The 25,035-nt window shown below is 37.6% G+C and overlaps 1 protein-coding gene across 5 annotated transcripts in view; it reads right to left on the bottom strand.

Annotated features, from left to right (window-relative positions):
* SRBD1 (S1 RNA binding domain 1) overlaps positions 1 to 25,035 on the bottom strand; it is a 230,536-nt gene that overhangs the window by 197,059 nt on the left and 8,442 nt on the right. For all 5 annotated transcript variants that reach the window (XM_027113219.1, XM_027113215.1, XM_027113216.1 and 2 more), the window contains exons 4-9: positions 20,567 to 20,953; positions 11,484 to 11,650; positions 8,440 to 8,557; positions 5,951 to 6,089; positions 2,474 to 2,570; positions 1,040 to 1,175 (exon numbers count right to left, since the gene is read on the bottom strand). In XM_027113219.1, coding sequence (XP_026969020.1) covers positions 1,040 to 1,175; positions 2,474 to 2,570; positions 5,951 to 6,089; positions 8,440 to 8,557; positions 11,484 to 11,650; positions 20,567 to 20,953 — 1,044 coding nt within the window. The remainder of the gene's footprint in view (positions 1 to 1,039; positions 1,176 to 2,473; positions 2,571 to 5,950; positions 6,090 to 8,439; positions 8,558 to 11,483; positions 11,651 to 20,566; positions 20,954 to 25,035) is intronic.

Below are 25,035 nucleotides of genomic sequence, written 5' to 3'. Positions count from 1 at the left end.
TATAATCAAATTGTCAAAAGTCAGAGAATCTTAAATGTAGCAAGAAAATCAAGTACAATCATCATGTGCAAGGGCTCAGTGAGGTTAACAGCTGATTTCTCGTCAAAACCATTAAGGCCAGAAGATAGTGGGGTAACATTCAAAGTGCTGAAAGAAAAAACTGTTAACCAAGAATTCTATATTCAGAAAATCTATGTTTTGCAAGATAAAAAAATTCTGGAGATTGGTTGCACAATGTTAATATACTTAACATTACTAAACTGTACACTTAAAAACAGTTAAGATGGTAAAGTTTATATGTATTTTATCACAATTAAAAATAAATTTTAAAATATAAGGAGAAATTAAGACTGTACAGATAAACAAAAACTGAGGGAGTTTACTTGCCCTACCTGAAATGTTACAGAAAGTCCTCCAGGCTGAAATAAAATCTAGATAGTAACTCAAAAGCATACAAAGAAGTAAAGAATACTGGTAAAGGTAGCTATACAGGTAAATACAAAAGTCAGTATTACTGTATTTTTGGTTTGTAAAAAAAATTTTTTTCTATATGATTTAAAGCCACATTCCACAATGTAGATATATAACCTATAACTACAATTAGGATAAAAATTAATAAAATGAAATGTGAAATTAAAAGACTGAGATATAAGTATGATTTATATAACTGAGATCTCTCATATTTTATTTATTCTAAATCAGTTATCTCTATTTTGTATTTCACATGGAAAAGATCCAGAATTGAGCTCAAATCCAAGCATACTGGGAAGGAAACTCTAATAAGAAAGATCACCAGCCAGAGAGTCAAGATACGGAAGTGTTATACTGTTAGCACAGCTAGTAAGTCTCAGTGTCATTTACTAACTTCTGTGGGTCTTGAGTTCCCCATTTGTCAAATGGGGAGGATATAACAATATTATAAAAATTTATATGAAGGAAGAAAATAGTTGATTGAAAATTCTTTAGTAAATAAATAAGCAAATCTGAGGTATTATCATTATTACTACTATCAGCATGCATAAGCAGTTTTCTTATTTACCTGATGATGTTGGATGTTTCTTATGTTGCACGAAAAATTTTGGTAGAGCAGAAACTTATCAACATCTTTTTCATTTACTTTTTTTGAGGATACCTTTGCCAGAGATGACTGGATACAAATATATCTATTTTGGCACCTGTTCAGATACACAAATATTCAAACATTAAGTAGTTATTAACATGTGCTTTAGTAAAGAAACACGTTATATAGAAAGAAGATTAACAAAAAACTAAATGAGATTTACCACATGAGATTTGTTTTAATGATGCTCAACTATAAAAATGTTATTGACCCATCAAAAGGGGACTCCTCGCCTATTCATGCTAGCATAGGTGTTCCAGATCTATTTATATTTCAACCCAATCCTCCCATAAAATGCCTAAATGAGTTCAGATACTATTTGCAGTTATGCAAGAGACTAATAACTCTGGCTTAGATATCATCCTTTTCTAACCACTGAGTTAGAGAGTCAGAACCAATTAAAAGCTAAAAAGAAGGGAAACAAGATGATGTGTTAGGACAGCTTCCAATGACAATTTATGAAATTGAACCAAATTTCAGCAGCATAATTACTTGTAAAAACACATTTAAAAACCTGCACAATTCTCCTACTTCAACTCATTCCTGCGAGGGCCACTGAGGAAAAAGAAAAATTCTCTCCCTTACATTAACAAAAACCCTGACAAGCTACAGTAGTCAACCGGTTCATTTTCACCTTTACTCTCCTCTGCACAGCTCACACAGCTAGAGATGTGGAGAGAGAGGAAGAGTAGACCTCTGCCAAACCCTGTCCTCTGATACACAGAAGCACAGGAAGGACAGAGTGCCTAAAAATAAGGTTTTTAAAATAATATCCTTTTTTAATGAGGCATAAAATCCATAAGCCCAAGTAGGGTCTAGGTCAAAGGGTTTTACTCTCTTATAAATTGGGACTATGATACTATGGATAAGCTGCTCTCTCCATCAGCTAAAATTCATTTTGACGTCAGCACTTTTATCCATACCTGATATTAAACATTCTCAAGTTAACCCAACCACTGGTAAACATTATAAAATTAAGTGCATACAACTCCATACGTTTAAAAAGCAATGCCACCCATTCTAAATGGTTATGAATCTCTCTGTAGCATATATTGCACAGTGCAGTGGTTTTTAAACTGTGTTCCTCAGAGGCCTCTGCTAAGATGCTTCAGGGTAAGGAGGATGAACAGGCAGAGTTCCAGGCTCCCTGCCCAGAATTCAATTAAAGCAACTTTACTTTTATGTTTTATGTATTCGGGTTCTGTTGTTTGAGCAGAGAGCTGTGCTACTAAAAAAAAATTTTAATTTTTAAAAGTCTGAAACTAAGTTTTTAATGAACACTGGAGTTAGCACTAACCATGCGACCCTTAACATCATGAGTCCACAAGGTAGAAAACTCTAAGAGTTACTCACAATTTCCGAATGAAGTCAAGCGTGTCTTTGTCTTTAGCAATCATGTCTGCTAAAATATGCTGCACTCCTGTTTCAATATCCTGGAGTGCTGAAAGCCCTTTAGGAGAAGGGTAAGAGGGAAAACAAAAGCAAGAACTACAGATTGGTTTTTAAATCTATAAATAAATCACAATAAATTTATTCCAGTCAAAATAAAACCCTAAGTTGACAAACTTAAGACAGAAAAGTATCCTCTGCGGTGACCTAAATGGGAAAGAAATCCAAAAAAGAGGGGATATATGTATACATGTAGCTGATTCACTTTGCTGTACAGTGGAAACTAACACGACATTGTAAAGCAACTATACTCCAATAAAAATTTAAAAAACAAACAAACAAAAAGACAGAAAAGTATCATAGCAGTGACTAGCTTCCCTCAGCAACAAAATCAAGTCTCCAAAAACAATAATACAGGACCTTAACATACCATATAACCTAGTGGTGAAAAATGCAGCTCTGGAGCCAGCTGCCTGGTCTAATCCTGGCTCCACCATCTACCAAATGTATGACCCTGGGCAAGTTACTTGTTCTCTCTGTGCCTCAGTTTCCTATAAAAATGGAATAATAATAGTATCTACTTCATGAAGTATTTACAAAGATTAAGCATTATAGGATTAAGCATTATAGGTTATAGGAAATATATATTAATAGAGTCATATCCCAAGGTATACTATTTCATTCCAGTTACAAAAATTCTCCTTTGCAAATAATTTTATTAATATTCCTATTTTGGCTTATGAGACAGTTATTCACATTTTCAATGACCTATTTGAATTTCTCAAACCTCAAATGAGCACAAAACAAGAGCCATTATGTGGTTGTTCATCTTCACAGCTGAACTGTCTACCAATGGCACATGAAGTTCTCTCCAAGTGCTTTCAGTTTGCTAATTTACAGCAGTGTGTCTTGTACATTATGGCTCCTGCAATATGAACTTATACACTGAGAGAGATCATTTGCAATGCATTATTTATTTCTTTTGTCTTTATTGCTCTATTTTCATTAAAGCTTCTTTTTTTTCTTCCATTAAAACTTGAATTACACAAGCACTAAGTATCATAAGTATGTTTTTCTGAGGGTATGGTTTTAGTGAGTAACAAGTACAGAAGACAAAGAGGACAGGAGAACAAACTTACAGAGTAATTAATAAAGAGAAAATGCCTTGTTGGGTTGTATTATGATAACTGATAACTGATCTTAACTAATGATGTAACTGCATTTATTCCAAAGAAATTTAAAGAAAGAAATTTGGCCACTGAAATTAATAGGAATCCTGTTTACATTTTAAGAGAGTTTCCCTATGAGGGAATTTTCAGGAACAAATTACCTTTGAGAGGTGTTAGATTGTATACGTAAAGACTTACAACAGCTGTGGCGCATAGTCAGGAGTCAGTAAGTGTCTGCTCTTGTGTTAGCTTTCTCACTAGATCAGTCTTTATCCTAGAAAACCACTCACTATGCATTCATTCCTGGAGTCCAAAAGTACCTCACAGCATCGTTACCCGAAGTTTAATGAGAATACCAGGGTGAGAAGTCAGTAGTAAAGATGGAACCTACAATGAGACCAATTAATGAGAGAGACTAGAAAGAGGAAATTATAGATTTTGCAATTGTAACAATGGGCTTTTGTAAAGCCCACATCATTCAGGGGAAAACAATTTGTAAACCTTATGTTATCAAACCTACTTAGTAGGAACTCAGTATATGTGTGAATTAAGGAAAACTTTGTACCAGAGGAGGTGAAGAGTGGAAGGAAAGAAAATAGACCAGAAGAGAAAAATAAAAACTGACCATAAATCATTATGCATCTAACATTCTGAAAGCTCCAACGTTTGATTCTATTGATAAGAAAATATACCATCACTGGGCACAGATAGTTCCCACTGTGGCTAATCTTAACGCATGGCTATATGGTCTCAGTTAATATTAAAATATTAAAGTTGCAAACATTTGAAAACATAACGAAAAAAGTAGAACAAACTTGAATTTTACTCATTTCAACCCATCTCTAAATTCAAATATTTACCATTGCTTTTTCTTTTCATTATTGCCCTTTTCAATATAGATATTAGAATGTGTGTATTTGTGTATGAGCAGATATTCATATTTTCACAGACACATAATTTTTTTAATTGCAAATTCACATTTGCCAGATTATATAAAATAAACATAGACTTTGGTATGCTTATTCTCTACAGTTTAGTACATACATCCTGTAGATTTTGTTGTCAGAGACTGCCCCCTACAGACACTCTCCCAGCTTAAAGGAAGGAAGGCTAAAAGGAACTAGAATGAGAGTAGTAATCACCAGAGCATCAATCTCCCCATTCAATCCTAGCATCAATCTCCCCATTCAATCCTTTCCACTCCCTGGAAAAAGCCACTCTTACTCAAAAAGCTCTCACTCCAAGGCTAATTTTGACAATAAAACCAATATACCTTGACACGTATCAGTTGACACTTTCCTTGGGTTCTTCTTAGAAATATCTCTCCCTTACCCCCTTCCTCTCTCATTCTCTCCTGTGCACGCACACACACAAAGTGAAAGTAAGATTCACTTAAGAAAAAGACAAACACTTTATTCATGGAGAGTAGAAGTGTGGAAGTAGGACTTCACTTTACAATCCATGTCTGTCCGAATTGTTGAAGTTCTTTTCAAAAAGTAGATATGATTTTTATAATTAAATAAGTTTTTAGAAATAGAATAAAAAATTTAAAAGACAATACAGGAGGATCTTTATAACCTTGGATATAAAGGAAATTCTTTAAAAAGAAAAAGAAGCAATTATCTAAAAAGAAAAGATTAACAAAATTGAAAAGATTAATAAATTAACTATGATAAAATTAAGACCTTCTATTTACCAAAAGACAGCATAAAGAAAGTGAAAAGAGGGCTTCCCTGGTGGGGCAGCAGTTGAGAGTCCGCCTGCCGATGCAGGAGACACGGGTTCATGCCCCGGTCTGGGAAGATCCCACATGCCGCGGAGCGGCTGGGCCCGTGAGCCACGGCCACTGAGCCTGCGCGTCCGGAGCCTGTGCTCCGCAACGGGAGAGGCCACAACAGTGAGAGGCCCGCGTACCGCAAATAAATAAATAAAAGAAAGTGAAAAGAGAAGTTACAAGCTGGGAGAAAAGATTTGTAGCACATGTAACTGAGCAAGAATATCTAAAAAATACTTATAAATTAATAAGAAAAAGTGAAACACCACAATAGAAAAATGAGCAAAAGAGTAGAACAGGCACTTCATTAAAAGAGGAAATCTGAATGGCTAAGCAGGAGGTATACTGGGATTTGTTTTATTAGAATTATTTACTCTTTATATGCTGTAATATTCTTTTGTATCATCATTACTTAATGAAACAATTTTTTTAACCTAGGTTTTCAAATTAAAAAAAGAAAGAAACAGGAGCGACCTCTTTATTAAGTAAAGCTGGTACCTTTAACATTGGGCCTAATGTAAGAGAGCAGATTGAGGTCCCCTGGATTCTCAAGCAGTGTCCTGGCTGCTCCTTCTAATCCCAGCTGCTTTGCTCTCTGGGCTTTGGTGCCCTTGCTCCCAGTTTTATATGGTGCTGACTAGGAAAAAAAGTCAGACAACATACCAAATTATTCAGTTTTAAAAAGCAAAAGTTAAAATTAGGACACAAAATTAGAGGACATGTGAGAATGCTAAAGACATCCTCTTCTCAACCCTTTCCTCTTCCTTCAAAGATTAATGCTAACAGAGAATACAAGTTGTACGAAAACAGTTGTTTCTTATCAGACTCTTTATACTTTTCTACATGCTTACAGTTAGCTATCTGCTTGGATTCACTCATCACACAAACTCAGTGCTTGGACTGCCAGGACTGCAAGTCCTCAACTCAAGCAAGCTCCTCTAAAAGATGTCCTCACACAATGCTTCTACTTCTTAGTCCACATTCACTCCTCAACCCACTGCCCCCTGGCTTCTCTTTCCACACACCTTGCTGAAAGTGGTATCACAAAGATCCACAATGATCCTCTAATTACCAAATATACATTTTTCAGTCCTTATCTTGCCAAAACTCCCTGCTATATTTAATTACTTAACCATTGATCATTACCTCCTTCTATGACTCTCTTCCTTAATCTTTTATGGGTATCATCATCTCCTGATTCTCTTCATACTTCTCTGACTATTCTTTCCATGTCTCCTTCTTAGGCTCTCCCTTCCTCCACCCATGCTTCAAAAGTTAGTGTTCCTCAATGTCTATCCTGACCTGCTTACCCCATGATCTCTCCTTGAGTGAAATCTTCCATTTTCATGGTTCCAAATACCAATTACATGCTGCAGACACTCACATCTATGCCTCCAGCTCAGCACACTCTCCCTTAAGCTTACGCTTCTGTTACCTACTCTCCTTTTTCCCCACTCAACTGGGAATTCCTTGAAGACAAGGACTATGTATTAGTCATCTTTGTATTGGGTTGGCCAAAAAGTGCCTTTGGTTTTTAAGTAAAAATAAAAGACATTTTTCATTTTCACCAAGAACTTTATTAAACAACGTATTCACCCTTTTGTTCCACTACCTTCTGCCATTTTTCAGGCAACTTCATAATTCCATCTTCCCAAAACTTTTTATCTTTTTGAGCAAAGAACAGTTCCAGGTGCCTTTCACAGTCTTCCAGGGAATTGAAATTTTTTCCATTAAGAGAATTTTGTGAAGACCGAAATAAATGGAAATCCGAAGGTGCAATGTCTGGCGAATATGGCGGATGAATCAGAACTTCCCAGCCAAACTGTAACAGTTTTTGCCTGGTCATCAAAGAAACATGCGGTCTTGCATTGTCCTGATGAAAGATTATGCATTTTCTGTTGACTAATTCCAGACGCTTTTCGTCGAGTGCTGCTTTCAGTTGGTCTAATTGGGAGCATTACTTGTTGGAATTAATCATTTGATTTTCCAGAAGGAGCTCATAATAGAGGACTCTCTTCCAATCCCACCATATATACATCACCTTCTTTGGATGAAGACAAGCCTTTGGTGTGGTTGGTGGTGGTTCATTTCACTTGCCCCACAATCTCTTCCGTTCCACATTGTTGGACAGTATCCACTTTTCATTGCCCGTCACAATTTGTTTTAAAAACAGAATGTTTTCATTACGTTTAAGTAGAGAATCGCATGTGGAAGTGTGGTCAAGAAGGTTTCTTTCGCTTAACTTATGTGGAACCCAAACATCAAAGCAATTAACATAACGAAGGTGGTGCAAATGATTTTCAACGCTTGATTTGGATATTTTGAGTATGTCAGCTATCTCCCGCGTGGTATAATGTTGGCTGTTCTCAATGAATGCCTCGATTTGATCGCTATCAACTTCAACTGGTCTACCCTACTGTGGAGCATTGTTCAGTGAGAACTTTCTAGCTCGAAACTTCGCAAACCACTTTTGACACGTTTGATCAGTTAGAGCACCTTCTCCATATGCTGCACAAATCTTTTTTTCCACAAATCTCTTTTTGCATTTCAGTTGCATTTTTACCTTTCTTGAAATAATAAAGCATAATATGCTGAAAATGTTGCTTTTTTCCTTCATCTTTAATATTAAAATGGCTACACAAAAATTCACCAGTTTTGATAAGTCCTTTTTTTAAATGCACGCTGATATGACAGCTGTCACATACAATCTAACAAAATTGTTTTGAATGAAGTTAAAGACAACTAAGTGCTACTAGAGCCATATTATGGGAAAAAACGATCGAACCTTTTGGCCAACCCAATAAACCCAAGTGCCTATCACAAAAAAGTGCTTAATAGATATTTACTGAATAAAGAATATTTTATTGAATTAAATAATGATGGTGGCTGATGACTTTAGCTTTTTATTTCAAGCTCTTTAACTATAAGACCCAAATCATAATATACTGAGGTAAGTATTACATTAAAAGATAAAAAGGATTCCTTACCACGTGTTCTAGTTCTTCAAAAGTTTTACAGTTCAGCAAGGCTTTTAACAAGCACTCAGACATCTTCCCCTCCTTCTTAATTTTTTGGATTGTGTTATAAGTCTTCTTTGCAACAGCCCTGAAAATAGAAACTTTTATAATATACAAGACCTATATGTTAAAACTTTCTTTTTGAAGCTATATCAAACTTACAGAAAAGTTGTAAGTAAGGTAAAAAGAACTTTTCCCCCGCTCTGAACCATTTGAGAATAAGTTACCATCATCCCCAAGTACTTTAGTATGTATTTTCTATAAACAAGAATCTTCTCCTATAACCATCAAAAGCAGGTAATTAAAATTGATATTAACATTGATATAATACTGATATATTCTAACCCTCAGATCTCATTTAAGTTTCACCAATTGTTCCTATATATGTCCTTGATAGTGAATTCAGCTAAGAATGGGTTTTATGTAATTGCTAGGTGTCTACAGTCTCCTTCAAGCTGAAACAGTATTTCAGTTTCTCCTTGATTTTCAAAACCTTGATACGTTAGAATGTATTATTATTACAGCCTTTCATCCTATTTCATTACCTGTTACGATTTATAATTTCTGCCTAATAATGGTATTGCTAAAATGATGGGCAAAAGTTAGAGAGATGATAATATAAATTACTAAAAATGACTGATGGAAAAGAAAACTAAATCTACTTATGAAAAAAAAGAAAGGCAGAAGATTATAAGTTAATGAGGAAGAATATGCAGTCCTTAGATCACACCTCTGTGTCTTCTACATTCCTGGTAGCCCAAGACTGTTTTCAGAGGCTGAAGCCTACCAGGGTCATTTCGACAAAAGGCCAATGACCTACTGGCTTGCATATGAGGGAGAGGAAAGGCATCTTTAGAGAAAATTCAGACGTTTCTTACTATCCATAATCATAATCTTTTTTTTTTTTGCGGTACGCGGGCCCCTCACTGTTGTGGCCTCTCCCGTTGCGGAGCACAGGCTCCGGCCGCGCAGGCTCAGCGGCCATGGCTCACGGCCCTAGCCGCTCCGCGGCATGTGGGATCCTCCCAGACCGGGGCACGAACCCGCGTCCCCTGCATCGGCAGGCGGACTCTCAACCACTGCGCCATCAGGGAAGCCCCATAATCATTTTTTGATTCACTTTTTTAAGTGACCCTCAGTAAGAAATATTTTTACCTTGCAACCCAGTATATACACATATATAATTTCATATTTAATAAACAGTTAATAAACATGATAGTTTCATGAAATAATATTTACCTTAACCACAGAAACTGCACTCATATTTTCTATTCTCTATTTCATTTTTGTTAAAGTGGTAATGACCTACCAAATCAGTTTCACTACTCATTTATGAGTAGCAATTAATAGGGTAAAAACCAATGCTCTAGTTATAGAAAAAGCTGAGCTCAAGAAAAGTAGAGACCATACCTCATTACCAAAAAGAAATCTCTGTACGATATAAAAAGATCTTCTAAGTCCTAGTCAATGCCACCACTTACTTGGAGAAATAGTCCTCTACTAATATTTAATGTATTCCTCTATTAATAGATACCCAGAGAATGAACTCTGTTGCAGCTAAAGTGTGTTTTTAGAGAAAAAGAAAATAATAATGTTAATCTTGACATAAAGCTCCTATTTGTCCCCCACCCAATCAAAAACTGGTAGAATACCTTTAATTTTTTTAAGTAAACTATTCTTGATTGTTTGTGACACTTTCCCCAATTTCAGATCCCAAACCCTTAAGATTTTCTTCATTACTTTGCCTTCAACCAAACAGAAAGCTTACTTCCGAATTTGCAAATTGCTGGACTTCTAGATGTGGCCTGTAGATGATTTTGTTTGACCTCAAAATTTTTTTACATAAAAATTCAGATTATCAGTTTTTCAAAAATAGGAAGATACAGCAATCTGGGTAGAGAACCCCACATGTTATAATCTGATGGAGATGAGTAGCAGCTGCCCCTCTTAGACAGGACTTGTGATCTCCAGTTTGCGTCCCTTGGTGCTTGATTATACTAGCCTGGCCCTGGGTGATCGGAATCTGAAACCACTTGAATAACTAGTCATTTATTTTTCTGGGTTGGCTAATTGATTTTGCCTCTTGATGAAATATAACTTTCCACATATTAGCATTTAAATCTTCCTGGCACTAAAAGAAATTCAACAAAAGGGGTAAAAATGTTAGTGAGAGGCAAGTTCCTCCAAAATCACAGAGGCTTATTAGGCTCGTTCTAAAAATAACCCTTAGTGCTTTTAAAATGGCTTCATGGTAAGATTATATCCAATATAAATCATATCCTTGTTGAAGAACACACATAGCAACAACACAGCACTTGGCATGTAGGAGACATGCAAAAAATAAATGAATGGTAAAGACTGTTTTAATAAACTCTACTGAATACAGTTAGTTTTATAGCCTTTATATGCTTATTTCTGAGTTATTACAATAAATCCAGAGGAATAATTTTTTAAAGAGTGCTTTCCATTCTATAACCATACAAAACTCACAATCCACTAACATTAAATTACCATGCCCTATAAAAGAATAGAAAAAGGAAATATACATATTTCCTACCAAACTCTATATAGCCAAAGAACTCTCCATTTAGGGACTTCACAGTATTAACAGGACAGTTTTATGTAAGCTATTGAAGACTTAGACTAAAATGTATTTTTCTGAGTTACCTGCTGGTAGTTCTAATTTTTCCATTATGCAAAATCATTTCTATGAGAGAAGATGACATTCAAACTCATAGGCACAGACTCTTAATAATGCAAACCACCTTTTGCAGATACATGCCCAAGCTATGCATGAACACACCAGCAGAGGGACTCTGCACACCCCTAAATAAGTAAAATGGAGCTGGCTTCCTCTGTCAGAAGGGGACTATATCCAGATTACAATAAATCAAGAAAACAAAATATTGGAACTGTCAAAATATACTATCACTCACTTCCTCACTGTTTCGCCTCATTGGCTCACACACCCTCTTTCCCCTTACACAAAGCTCATCCCTTCCCAGGTTTCTTACCGTAGCTCCTCTAGAGTTTGTTGAACTTCTCTCAAGGAATCAGCATCAAGGTTATTAATAAGCTCTTTTCGATAACGTATAATGAAGGGAATTGTGTTATCATCATTAAAGAGACGAATAACGTTGGCACAAACCCAAAGTTCAATATCAGTTCTCTCAGATAAAACCTGTAAATTAATATTTAATGATTTAAAACTCTGAAAATTAAACATCTGTATTATAACATATGTTTTAGAATACAGCAATTAAATAATGTTCTCCAGCCACTTAGAAACAAACTGCTGTGGTTTTAAAAAAAGAAGAAAAGGAAATTGTATGAAATATATATATATACTGACAATCACAGAATAGTCATTTCACTCATTCTATAAAATCCAATCGAAACCACTCTGTATTGCCCGAACTCTACAGGGCTCAAATGAGATATGCATTTTTCATCTCTCAGATTGGCACCAAAGAAGGAGATGGTAACTCACTGTGCTGGCATAAGTGATGGGAAAAGGCACTTTCAACTATTGCTAGTGAGAAAGTACAATGGTAAACCTCTGGAAGAAGAACAGTTTGGCAATATCTATCAAAATTTACAATGTATAAACTCTATGACCCACCAGTTACACTTCTGGAAATTTGTTCTGATATATTCATACCTCTGGAAAATGACATTATTTACAGTGATATTTTTTGAAGAATTTTTTCCAGTATGGTAGAAGTCAGCAAAAAATAGTCTACAATGGGGAATTGATAAATTATGATATGCCCGTGGAGCAGAATACCACTCAACTTACTCTTATATGAACGGATATGGAATGAATTACAAGAACTTGGAACATGGCTTATTTTGGGGAAAGGTACCTGGTTAGCTTAGAACTAGGGCAGGAAGATCTTTCTATATCTTTGGAATCTTGTATCATTCCCATATACTACATATTCAAAATAATTATTTTTTAAAAAACAAGTCTACAGGTTTCAGCAAAAATGTACATGTAAGCAGAAAAGTTTAGAGAAGTCAGCCTGGAGAAAAGAAAGAATAAAATGCAATTCCAGTAACTGTTCAGTAACTGTTCTCAAAACCTAAGCCGATTTTTTTTTTTTTTTTTTTTTTTTTTCTCGGTACGTGGGCCTCTCACTGTTGTGGCCTCTCCCGTTGTGGGGCACAGGCTCCGGACGCGCAGGCTCAGCGGCCATGGCTCACGGGCCCAGCCGCTCCGCGGCATGTGGGATCTTCCCGGGCTGGGGCACGAACCAGTGTCCCCTGCATCGGCAGGCGGACTCTCAACCACTGCGCCACCATGGAAGGCCCCATGCCGATTTTTTTAAAGTAAAGCATGAGAGGCATAAGCTTTATTATTATTTCAATCTTGATGCTCAAGATATACCAAAAATGTAAGAAAAAATTCAAAAATTATTAAAGCATTAACATGGTCAACTGCTTAACAAAATCAAGTCAATATATAAAATACACTGAATTTCAAAACTACAGATGAAATAAATGGCTGAGCTCCAGAGACTATTAAGGATACCCTCATTCCTCTGTGCACTGTATATCTGAAGGCCTACATCTTAGCACCCATTCTCAGAATGCCAGCTTTACGTCTCCAGCCCTACCTCTCTTCTGCATGAGCTCTGGACTCATTTAGCCAGCTACCTGACCTACCTCTTGAAATCCTATTAGGTATCTCAAACTTTGCATTTGCAAAAGTGATCTCCCTCTCAAACTTCTTCCTCTTCCAGTTTTCCCCTTATTATGTCCATTCAAATTACCAGTTCAGGCCTGAAAACTAAGAGTCTTCAACTCTTTTGACTCCTTTAACTCTTAAATCTACTCTATCATAAGAATCAATCAACTCTAGTGGCAAAATATTTCTTTAGTCTATTACTGCTCTTCATTTCTGCCCTATAGCCCAGTCTAGTTCAAGCCAGGATTACTGCAACTGCCTTTTACTATTCTTCTTGCATCCATAGCAATCTCATCTATGTCAATTTCCATAAAACAACAAGAATTATCTTTCCAAAATCTATATTGGATCATGTCACCTGACTAGTCAAAACCTTTCAATGATTTCCCATAGCATTTAGAATCCAAAGTCCTTACCATGACCCAAAAAACATGGGCGTCCCTCTCCAACCTCATCTTATCCAGTCTTCCCCTCATTAGAAGCCAGCCCCAATGGGCTGCTCCTAGAACAATGTTCACTTCCTAGAACAAGCTCAGTTGCTTCCCTCTTCAGAGGCCTTCACGAGGCTGCGCCATCATGCAGAAATGCTCCTCTTGCTTGATATCATTCCTGACCCCTACAAAGTCATGTTCATTAGTATTTTCTCTCTCATCCTGTACCTCTTCCTGTTTCCTATTCCAGTTAACATTATCTCCTACCACAGAAACCTTTGGGGATACTGTGGTTATCTCCCCCAACAATACCTCCCCATTATGTAGCAGCTTTGTGGCTGAAGAACACTTGACCTCAACTCCACCTCTACAGCATTTTGTTCAGTAACCAGTTGTTTTAGAATTACAATAGCCAGAGTTTGGACAGAGAGATGAGTCCAGTCAGCAGGACGCTCAAGATCTGGCTTAGAACTCTGGACCCTGGTACAATTTCTTCCTCGGGAGAAATATGGTTTATACAAGTAGAATCTTGAAGTTGGATGGCAGTGCAAAGAGAATTGTGGAGAGACTATTGCAGTGCACTTAGGTTACTTTCCTGTTACCTAAATCAGTAAATCTCCTTTATTGCTTAAGCTAGTTCAAGATAGGTTTTCTCTTATTGCAACCAAAAGCATTCTAATCAATGTCCTCAGTTTCACTGTGTGTTCTCTATCTCGCTCTTCTAATCTGTCACCAAGGAAGCAAACTGAACTTCTAAAATGTCTGTTCTTTCCCCTCAAGCTCCCTTTCTATTATCTTCTGTTATCTAAACCACAGAGCATTTTTTTTTTCTCTATGCATTCCACCCAACCTTTCTGCATTACTACTGATTATACTTCTAAGACACATTTATAATAAGTCCCTTATTTTTTTCCTCTTTTTCTTCTTTTGAACATAAGCTTCAATGACTCTTTCCCAACTACTAGTAAAAGTCCAACCATTGTAGCATAGTTTTAAAATCCTTTCCCAAGCTTGCTCCCAAATTTCACTGTCCTCACGGAATAAACGATCTAGAACGGAAGATAAAACATTAATATAAATAAGTACAAATAAAACAGAATACACCAGGGAATAAGTGGTATAACATCTTCAGAGAAGAGAACCATCTCCCTGGTGTAATCAAGGAAGGCTTGCTGCAGGGGCAGCATTTCAGCTGGCCCTTGAAAGGCCAGGTTCTGAAAGATGGACATAAGACACGAAAATGACAAAAATGCTCATTATTTTGGAACTGAGTGATTGTTAGAACCCACGGGCTCCCACTATCCTAAACTAGTTCAGTGACTGTTAACTAAAAGGGGCCCAAGACAGCTAAGACTCCAGACCCACATCTGAAGTGTACCAGGTCCTGACAAATCCAGAAGCATCATATGTGTTGAGAGTGTATACTGCTGCTTATGAAAATTTGCTTCTTGAAATTAAGGATAATAAAACTACATACAAGCAGTCACAACTTTGGGGCCTCCAAATCATCCAATTTCTTCTGTCTTAATTTAGTCAAACATTTATTTTAGCTCATATTATATGCCAATAACCATACTAAGCCAGTAATAAAATGTAAAAAGCCAAGTCCCTCTTGCCAAGAAGCTTATAAGCTAGAAAGAAGAAAGACACTCAAGTAGACAGTTAAAATACAGTGTGATCTGTACTCTGACAGAAGCATATACAGGCTCTTTGAGAGCACGTGGGAGGAAGAAACATCTACCTCTGCAGAAATTGAAAAGTAACAAGGGAATGAAGGTATCTCAGGCAGCCAAATGAGGGCAGGAATTCTAGGAAGAGAGAAGAGCATATCAAAAGCCACTGATGAGGAACCACTGCACATTTAAAAAAATTCCTATGTTCAGTAATGCTAAAATGTACCAGGTGTATTGAGATGAGTGAGAAATGGAAAAAGGGATGGAGCTAGATGGTGAATTCTAAAAAAAGTTTGAACTTTATCCTATACTTAATATCAAGCCACTCAATGACTGATCTGCTCATTACTTGATTTCAGCTGTTGAGTCAACCCCCCACCCTGTAAACTCCCTTGACATTTTATGAGTCAATGAGATTTGGGGACTAGAGTAGTGGTTCACAACATGTGATTCCCAAACCAGCAGCATAAGCATAATCAGGAAACTTGTTAGAACTGTAACTTCTTGAGCCCCACCCCAGATCAACTGAATCAGAACCTCTAGGGTGGGGCCCAGCATCTGTGTTTTAGACAGATGAGGCAAACGCCAAAGAAACAGCTAAGCGTTAAAAGTAGAGATCAAACTTTAGGGATGGGCAGGGAACGACTAAAATTTTTACTTTTAAACTACTACTTATTTCAACTATTACACTTATTACTTTAATAATTTTTATAGTTAACTGGTGAATAGGAATGAGGGTAAAGTAAAAAGGAAGGCAGTCTCGATATTTTTTTCACGTCTAAGACTTAAATAGACAGACACTTTTTGTGACTGTTGTTGTTTTAAGCTAATACCTGTATAGGGCTTATTATGCTCTACACACTTTTACATATTCAATATTAACTCATTTTACAGATACAAAAACTGAGACCCAAAGAAGTTAAGTAAATAGCCCAAAGTCCCACAAGCTATATTTCCTTTTCAGAAATTTGTGTGCAAAGCAAGATGATTTTCTTCAGCCACAAGTATCAATACAAATTAATCAAATCGCCTTACTTTTCCTCCTGAATCCAACTGCGATGAGACACGGTGCCTTCATACTGTCCTCTACTGTCTAAAACCTCCAACAAAATGGCCTTCTCCGCAAGTGGCATGAGAATTTCCTCCTTCAAAATCTATATTCCCATTTCCTCAGTTAAAAAAGGAAACTGCTGGGTATCAACAGCTAAACTATTGCCTTAATCATACAGGCAGCATTTTAAAAGAACTAGCATCTAAATTAAATGACACTCAAATGAGCAGATTGACAGATAATTTTTTATTTAAAATCAAACCAGCAACTGGACACCTCCCTTCTAAAACAGTTTTGATTACTGCTGTTCTCTTTTCCCTTACCTATTCATTTTATTATACCACTTATTTTACCACACACATAAGCTTCCTTAAAGACTGCAAAAGGAAAAACTATGCTGTTAGAAGTCAGAAGAGTGGTTTTAGGCAAGGGGATGGAGGATTGAAAAAGTGTATGAAGGGATTGTAGGGGGCTGGTAATGTTCTGTTTCTTGATCTGAAAGCTTGTTACAATGGTTACAATTTTTATTTATTTATTTATTTTTGTGTGTGTGGTACGCAGGCCTCTCACTGCTGTGGCCTTTCCCATTGCGGAGCACAGGCTCCGGACGCGCAGGCTCAGTGGCCATGGCTCACGGGCCTAGCCGCTCCGCAGCATGTGGGATCCTCCCGGACCCGGGCACGAACCCATGTCCCCTGCATTGGCAGGCGGACTCTCAACCACTGCGCCACCAGGGAAGCCCTTTGGTTACAATTTTGAACATTCATGAGTTGCATATTTAAGTACAATTTTATATATATATATGCATATATGTATACATATATTTCAGAAAGTTTTTTTTAAGCCCATAATAAATACCACGAGCTAAATTATAAAAATAAAAAGGGCCAATACAATTTTCCTTAATCCCTCCTGGAACACACAGGTTGACCTAACGGATGGTGCATGCTTAGGTGTAGAAGTGCAACGAGAAAGCCAACTCAGAGACACCTGCCTCCTTCCTGTCCCTCTTCCTTCCCCTATACTTTCATCCCATGCTCTTCTTCACCTATATAATCCCACATCATCTTCTTGCAAGAATGGGGAAAATGGCTAATAAAGGGGTTTTTGCTTGCTTTTCTTCCCTAATTTAGCAAACATTACTAAGATATTCTATATGGCTACTCCACGCCCACCCCCCTCAAAATAAAGACACTACATAACAACAGTCACCACTTGGGAGCATTTAATTTTCTCAAAAACTGCTTGTAGCTAGTCACCTCTTAAAATTCTTACAAAGGTTATGGTACTCACAATATATTTGTGTAATGATAAAATATACTTTAACAAAAACTAGTTTCTAATGGCAACCACACATGTGTGGCTTGGGGGAAGGGCTGAAGTAGGTTGTTTCTCAAGGAGTCTGGTGATCGCCAAACCTGATTAGGAAATAGACACAAAGTGTGTTTATATGTAAAGTCTACAAATAAATTAAGTATTGACAATGTAGTTTTCCCTCCCCAAACAAGACAGTGATATTCCTGAAAAAGCTGTGGACTTTTCAGAAATGAGAAACACACCTTGAAGAGAAAAAACATTTAGAGGATCGAAGTGTCATGGTGGGTAGGGTCCATGGGGAACAGCACACAAAATGAAGGAAATATAAATGACATTTCCCTCATGTTCAATTAGTAATAATAATTCCTATACAATTAATTTCCATTGACTATTTCTTACTAACTAGGAACTTGTTAGGACTTCCCCAAAGAACTTGGACATACATTTCATTTTGTGACAGATAAAATGCATAGCACAGGCATTTCACTGACTCTGGTCCTCACTCAAATGTTCAAAGCCTTCCTGATTGTCTGACTTGGCATTGCTGACCCTCGCTCTTCTCAGCCCCTTTCCCCCTAACACCTGCCACTATTGTAAAACATGTTTGGAAGCAGGAATGCAGTGCTAAGATAGAATGATTCTCTCTCCTGCTTATAGAGAATAAAAAGTATAGGACAGGAAGTCCACATACACTAAAAGACTTGTCTGTAAAAGTAACTCAAGGTTAGACAAGGATGACTGAATCTGGGTAAATTTTTTAAAAACCCAAACATGTAAATCACACCTAAAGTTCCCCAGGCAATTTCCCTAAACCGATCTAGAAAATGCTGAGCGTACTAGTTGTCCTCAGGGTGCTCAGCGAGGGCGGCAGCTGAGGCACCCGCTTCTCCCAACTCACAAGCAAGGAGTGCCACATTCTGAGTATAGGCTTGTTTGAGCTGTCAAAATCACTTTCAGTAAGGAGGAGGAGAAAAAATGCTTGGAATTGAACAGAAAGACAAGCACACCCATATTACCCAAATAGTAATGGCCAAAGGCCATAAAAATAGTTCTAGGACCTGAAAACTTGCTTCCATTTGATATTCAAACAACACAACCATGGACACTGCTGCTACCGATTTACAAATGAAGCTTTTACTCCTGGCTGCTCTTCTTCTGCGACTCACCCTCTGGCAGTTGAGAACCTGTTCTCTCTGTACACTTCTCCCTCTTCACAAGCTAAAACTAATGGGAAATGAATTGTGGAGCTGTCATCTTCCACCTTCAGTGAAGAAGCGGGGAAATCTGGTCTGTTGAGAGGAAATAACAACTCAGACAAACAGAGAAGGGGCAAAACTGGGTGATCATGAAACCTCTGAAAGAGAGAAAACTGAGAAAATGACTTCCTCGAGTCCTCGGTTTTCCAATTTTTGGTTCAAGGCCTTTAGGAGACTCGATCACACTTTGTCCCTTGCATCTCTGAAAGGACCCTGGTCCTTGGTAATAAACTCTTTTCTGCTTAAGCTCATTAGAAGCAGGTTTCTATTACTTGTAACCAAGAGACAGCTGGCAAAGGTAGCGTCATTTTCATCTCTTTCTCTGTTACACAGATTAGGAGATAGGGGTGTGAAGCAAAGTTTCATAAAATAAGTAGCCCTTGACTTCCTTTTGTAAAATTTATTTCCACAGTTCAAGCGATTTCCTGGGCTTTGAAAGCTTCCTCCCTCCCTCCCTCCCTCCCTCCTGCTCAGGGTCAGCTACTAAAGGTAGATCTATGTCAGAGGTAAGCTTAAAAGTAAAGGAGAAGAGAAGGGAAGTGGGACACATCCACCTGCCCCTGTAGGTCTGGACTGGAACCAAGGAGTCTGCCTGTTAAGAAAGGCTTCAGGGTGAATCTGATTCAGGCTGCCATGAACCAACCTTTTAAAACAATTCTTTGTAGGCCTAAATGAAAAAAGAAAAAGAAGGCATAGAAAGGAGCCTAATTATACTGTTTCTCCAGGAAACTCTGAACTGTTCAGGAACAAGAAGGAGAAGAAAGCTATGAGGCAACATTCTATTCCTTAATAAGTCAGAGAGAAGAAAAATCATAATTAAAAATTACTGGTGATGTTCAACTAATAGGTAATAGAAAAGGCAGCATGGATAAAAAGAAGTTCCTCTGAAAAAAAGGTAACACACAGACAATCCGAGACTGAGAAGCAGTATTACCCAGCAGAGACACTAAGCTCTAGAGCAGTAATTCACAGCAGAGAAAGGAGTACACATCAAATCACCATGGGACAGACAATAAGGAGGGAGGTTATCCCCATTTACACAGAGGGGCACTGCTATGATTAAGTTTGAACCATTCCCAGAGTGTTGGGACAGACAAAAGGTTGAGAATCACTGTTTAAGAGTCACTCTTCAGGTCTTCTCTACCATCCCCAAAGCCAGCCAAAGAAACTGGGAGAAATCCAATTTCTCCTGTATTAAGAAATATAATTATGGCAGCTCAAGTTAGAATTTGGATAAAATTTTCCTTTAAGAAATTACTAGGCCTTGTTCGTCATCTATTACAACATTACACTAAGAGTTAACAGATGTACTAATGGTCAATGACAATAACTTGCACTGCTTTTATAGGCAATATAGTCCAAGTGCAAAGCAAAAACTTAACAAGGAACTTAGGAGGGCCCAATCTGTTGATGCAATCTGTCTGTATAGGACATGTTCACTAGAACACCAAGGCGGAGATCTACCTTGCCTGAGGTCACAGCTTTTAGCTAAAGAACTGATGACAATAAGCAATAATACCAAACCGCATACCCAGGAAAGGAACCAGTGCGCAAAGCCTCCAGAGACCACTGGCAAAAGTGAAAAGAGAACTGAAAACTCCCAGCCCTTCCCTAGCCCCATCCCAGTCAAAAAGAAAGGAATCAAACAAATTGAAGTGACAGAAAGAGGCTGCACATACCTGTACTATGTCCCAGTTCATTTCCACCTCCTCCTTAATATTGTTGGCATTTGCTGGAAACCTGACAGGCTGCCCCTGAGGACACATTTCCGTCTTCACTTTCTTCAGAGGGGACTGACTGCATGTGAAGTCGTCTTCACTCTCCTCCTTCTTGCACCCACCTTCCCACGTGGCGCTTGTGGACGGTGTCTCTGTGCTGTTATTCCCGCTCTCTAAGCTGCTGGCTTTGTTGGTTTCTTCATCAGCTTTCAGCTTTTTGGTCCTCCGAGCTGAAGGTGACTGAGCTGAATTTTTCCGTTTCATCTTTGCTGTTTTCAGAGTTTGCACAGTCTCCAATTTAGTTTTTCTGTCTTCCAAATCAACATCAGCAATAGGCACAGAGCTATCCTATCAAATCACAAAGAGATCACACAAGAATTAGATGATAAAAACCAATGGCTCTGGAATATTATTCAGCAATGCAAAGGCACAAATTGTAGACATACACAATAATTTGGAAGAATCTCAAGGAAATTATGTTGAGTGGAGGGAAAACGCCAATCTCAAAAAGTTACATACTATATGATTGCATTTATACAATATTCCTGAAAAAATTAGTGGTTATTGGGGGTCAGAGATGGGGGTGGAGGTTGGGAGGGAGGTAGGTATGACAATAAAAGGGCAATACTAGGGATCCTTGTGATAGGACTGTCCTGCGTGGTGGACACACAGACCTACACATATTGTAAAATTGCACAGAACTAAATATACACATACACATACACACATATAAATGAATACAAATAAAACTGGAGAAATCTAAATAAGATCAGTGGATTTATCAATGTCAATATCCTAGCGTGATATTTAACTATAGTTTTACAAGATGTGACCATAGGGGTCAATGTGATAAAGGGTACATGATATCTCTCTGTATTATTTTCACAACTGCAGGTGAAGGTTTAATTTTTTTAAATAAGTGGAGAATAGGTGTACACCTGGCAGAAAAAACAAGATTTAAAACTTGCAAAAGTCAACACTTTAGAGGGAGAAGAGTAACACTCACAGGTTCATAAAACTTAACATGCTACACCTGCCACCAATTTACGCAGAAAGAGAACACAAAACATGGCAGGACAGCAGGGTAGTACCAGGCATTTTTCCTTAGTAAGAGGCTGCAGAGCAGTACATGCAGGTGTCCGAGGGCTACTCTCTGCACCACCCACCCCTCCCCCCAGGTGACAACTCAGGTGTGAAGCAATGACATCTGGCACTCATTTTGAGACTAGAGTAGTAAATAAGATACAGACCCTGCCCCACAGAGTTCACAATTTCACAAGCTAGCCTGTTTTTAGTTACCTAAGTGATGTAGATGGCACAAACTCAAACAAAAGAACTGCTCCCAAACTAAATTTCAGTCAATATTGAATTTTCTCTCCTATCAGATAATTTTCCATAATTACTGACTACTGAAAACACTGGGAACTATAATAAAGAGCACACCTCCTCCATCCTAATGCCCACCCACCACCACCTAACCTGGAAATGATATATAATACATTAAATAGCCCTCCAAGTATTACATTTTTAATTGGAACATAATAGATAAGAACAGAGGTATAAAAATAGAATGCCTCCTCAAGTCCATAAGAGTTGATAATAACCTGATCAAATTAATTGACATAGCAAAAGAATGTGTCAATCATACAGAGAGTTGTCAGCCCTAGAGGAACAGAAAAAGGAGAACTGTAGAAAGCAAATACAATCAGCATTCTAAGTAACATACAAAGAAGAGGAAAGGTTAGCAAACAGATTCTGAGTAATTTGCTCCCAATGGTTAAGACAGCCCTCCTGTGAGATGGATACATCAGATTACCTTAGACTCATGCAGTTAAAACATTCAGTTCTCATTGTGACAAGCACAGTACCTCGACCACAGAAGGCATTCAATAAACCCAAATGAATATTTATCTAATTCTCCTATTCGGAGCCCATGCTCATCAAGTAAATTTCTGACTATTATTTAATTCCCTACTTACTTCAGCCTCCAACGAGAGACAGTGCTAGTCATAAGAATTTAACTCCTTGCGACGGTTATATCAAACTATTAATTATTAAACCAGCACTCTGGTTTTATACACCACTCTTATGAGCATGGCTGATGTAAAAACACCCACGAGAGATATATTGGTTCCTGAAATGCTGACAAAATCATGTTCTTGACTTAGAAACCCAGTTCCATTACTTACTATCTGTGATCCATGAGCAAGTCACTTAACATCTCTCCCCTTGGCTTTCTGGTCTATAAAATCAGGATAATTAAAGCACCTGCCTCAAGGGATTGTTGTGAAGATTAAGTGATATCATGCAAATGCAGTGCTGAACATGTCACTGGGCTAACGGTAAGCAATCAAATATCTGCTGTTACCACCATCATTACCATGACTACCACACCCAGACTACCTCCCAGGAGAGGGAAAAGGAAGTAGATGAAGAAATAAAGAAAAAGTAAAATGACTAAAGGTGGGGGGTTTAAAGTAAGAGGGAAAAAAAGAAAAGCCAGCAGTCAAAAATTAGACACTTAAAGGTATCTTCTCTGGAGTCTTCAGGCAAAATATACCTAGGGTTTCTCAGTGTTGTTCATAGACCCCTGAGACCCTTTCAGGGGGTCTGCAAGGTCACAACTATTTTCATAATAATGCCAAGGCACTGTTTGACATTTCACTGATGGTGCAAGAGCAATGGCAGCAAAAAAACAAGGCAGTGGCACCAAGCTGTACTAGAAATCACTGTTCCCTTCACTGTCACACACTTGCAATAAAACAAGGTCAGCTTCACTTAAGAATGAAGCAGTAAAAGTTATTAATTTTTAAAATTTCAATCCTTGAAAGCACATCTTTTTCACAGTCTGTACTGAAATGTACATAAAGCACAAATGTACACATAAAGCACTTCTGCTGCAGGCCAATGCATACTGACGTGCAGTGGTTGTCTCACAGTAAATCAATTAGTGAACCAGTATTTTCCAAATGACCAACATATAACGTTACAAAATCATGCATAGGTAAAAGAGCCATTCAAACAACACAGACCAATGGATTTTAATGTAATAGAATATAGTATGGTTACAGATTCCACAATGAAACCTTTTAAACTACCACTTACTGAGTTTTGGTATAGTATAAAATAATATCTACAATTATCTGAAAAGGCTATTAAAACACCATTCCCTTTTCCAAATACACATCTGTGTGGAGGCTGGGATTTCTTTTTTATTTCAAATATCTTCTAGTAAATCAGACATTAAAGACATTTGCAAAAACATAAAACAACGTCATTCTTATCATTAATTTTTTTGTTGTTTGGGGAAATATATACCTATTTTTCATTAAAACATGTTATTTGCATTAACATGTAATAGGATTATTATTTTTTTAATTGATGAATATTTTCTCATTTTTAATTTCTAATATGGTAAATATTTACAGATATAACCCAACTCAGCAAAAGTTCCTTGGGGTCCTCAGTACGTTCTAAAAGTGTAAAGGATTCCAAAGACCAAAAATTTTGAAAGAAGTGAATCCAAACATGTTTAGATCAAAACACAGATCAAAAACATATGGAAAGGGCTTCCCTGGTGGTGCAGTGGTTAAGAATCCGCCTGCCAATGCAGGGGACACAGGTTCCAGCCCTGGTCTGGGAAGAGCCCACATACCGCAGAGCAACTAAGCCCATGCGCCACAACAACTGAACCTGCACCCTAGAGCCCGTGAGCCTAAACTACTGAAGCTCACGCGCCGAGAGCCCGTGCTCCACAGCAAGAGAAGCCCATGCACCACAACAAAGAGTAGCCTCACGCGCTGCAACTAGAGAAAGCCTGTGTGCAGCAACGAAGACTCAATGCAGCCAAAAATAAAATAAACAAACAAACAAAAATATGGAAATAACTCTCCATTTTTAAAGCTTCTAAGATTCTACAGCCTTCCTCAGTGACATACTCAAGTTTAATAAGCTATGAAAATATTTTTCCTCCTTATATTTAACCTGAATCTTTGACACACTGAAAAATCACAGTTCATTATCTTTTGCCTTCATGGGTTTTTTAATCACTCTTAACATTTCAAATGGTAATTATGTAGCCTATAACTAAACCCAGAACTCCAGGAAGAATCTGACCATTCTTTTTGCTATCTCTGAAAGTCGTAAACTGTCTAGATCAAAAAAGTGGCTCACTGTAAATATCTTTACCAGTTGAATCAGTCAGCAGGCCTTGGCCTTGACCTTGTGTTGTATTGTGTGAGCTTGAAAGATAGCTGGAAAGGGATATGGAGTCAAGGGAAGGCTTCTTAAAAGTTAGATGTAAAACAGCATTTTATACTTTGTAGCAATTGAGGAAGAAAAGTTGACAAGAGAAAAGAAAGGAGATGACAGAGGGAACAGAGACCTTGCACAAGAGTGGATGAGATCTTAAGCCCAAGCGGCGAACCAAT

The sequence above is a fragment of the Aethalodelphis obliquidens genome, unplaced genomic scaffold (genome assembly GCF_003676395.1).
Source record: "Aethalodelphis obliquidens isolate GAN/ISIS:26980383/991018 unplaced genomic scaffold, ASM367639v1 scaffold12, whole genome shotgun sequence".
In the NCBI taxonomy this organism is placed as follows: domain Eukaryota; kingdom Metazoa; phylum Chordata; class Mammalia; order Artiodactyla; family Delphinidae; genus Aethalodelphis; species Aethalodelphis obliquidens.
Note: the sequence above shows the minus strand (reverse complement) of the source record. Positions and strands in the feature narration are given on the sequence as shown.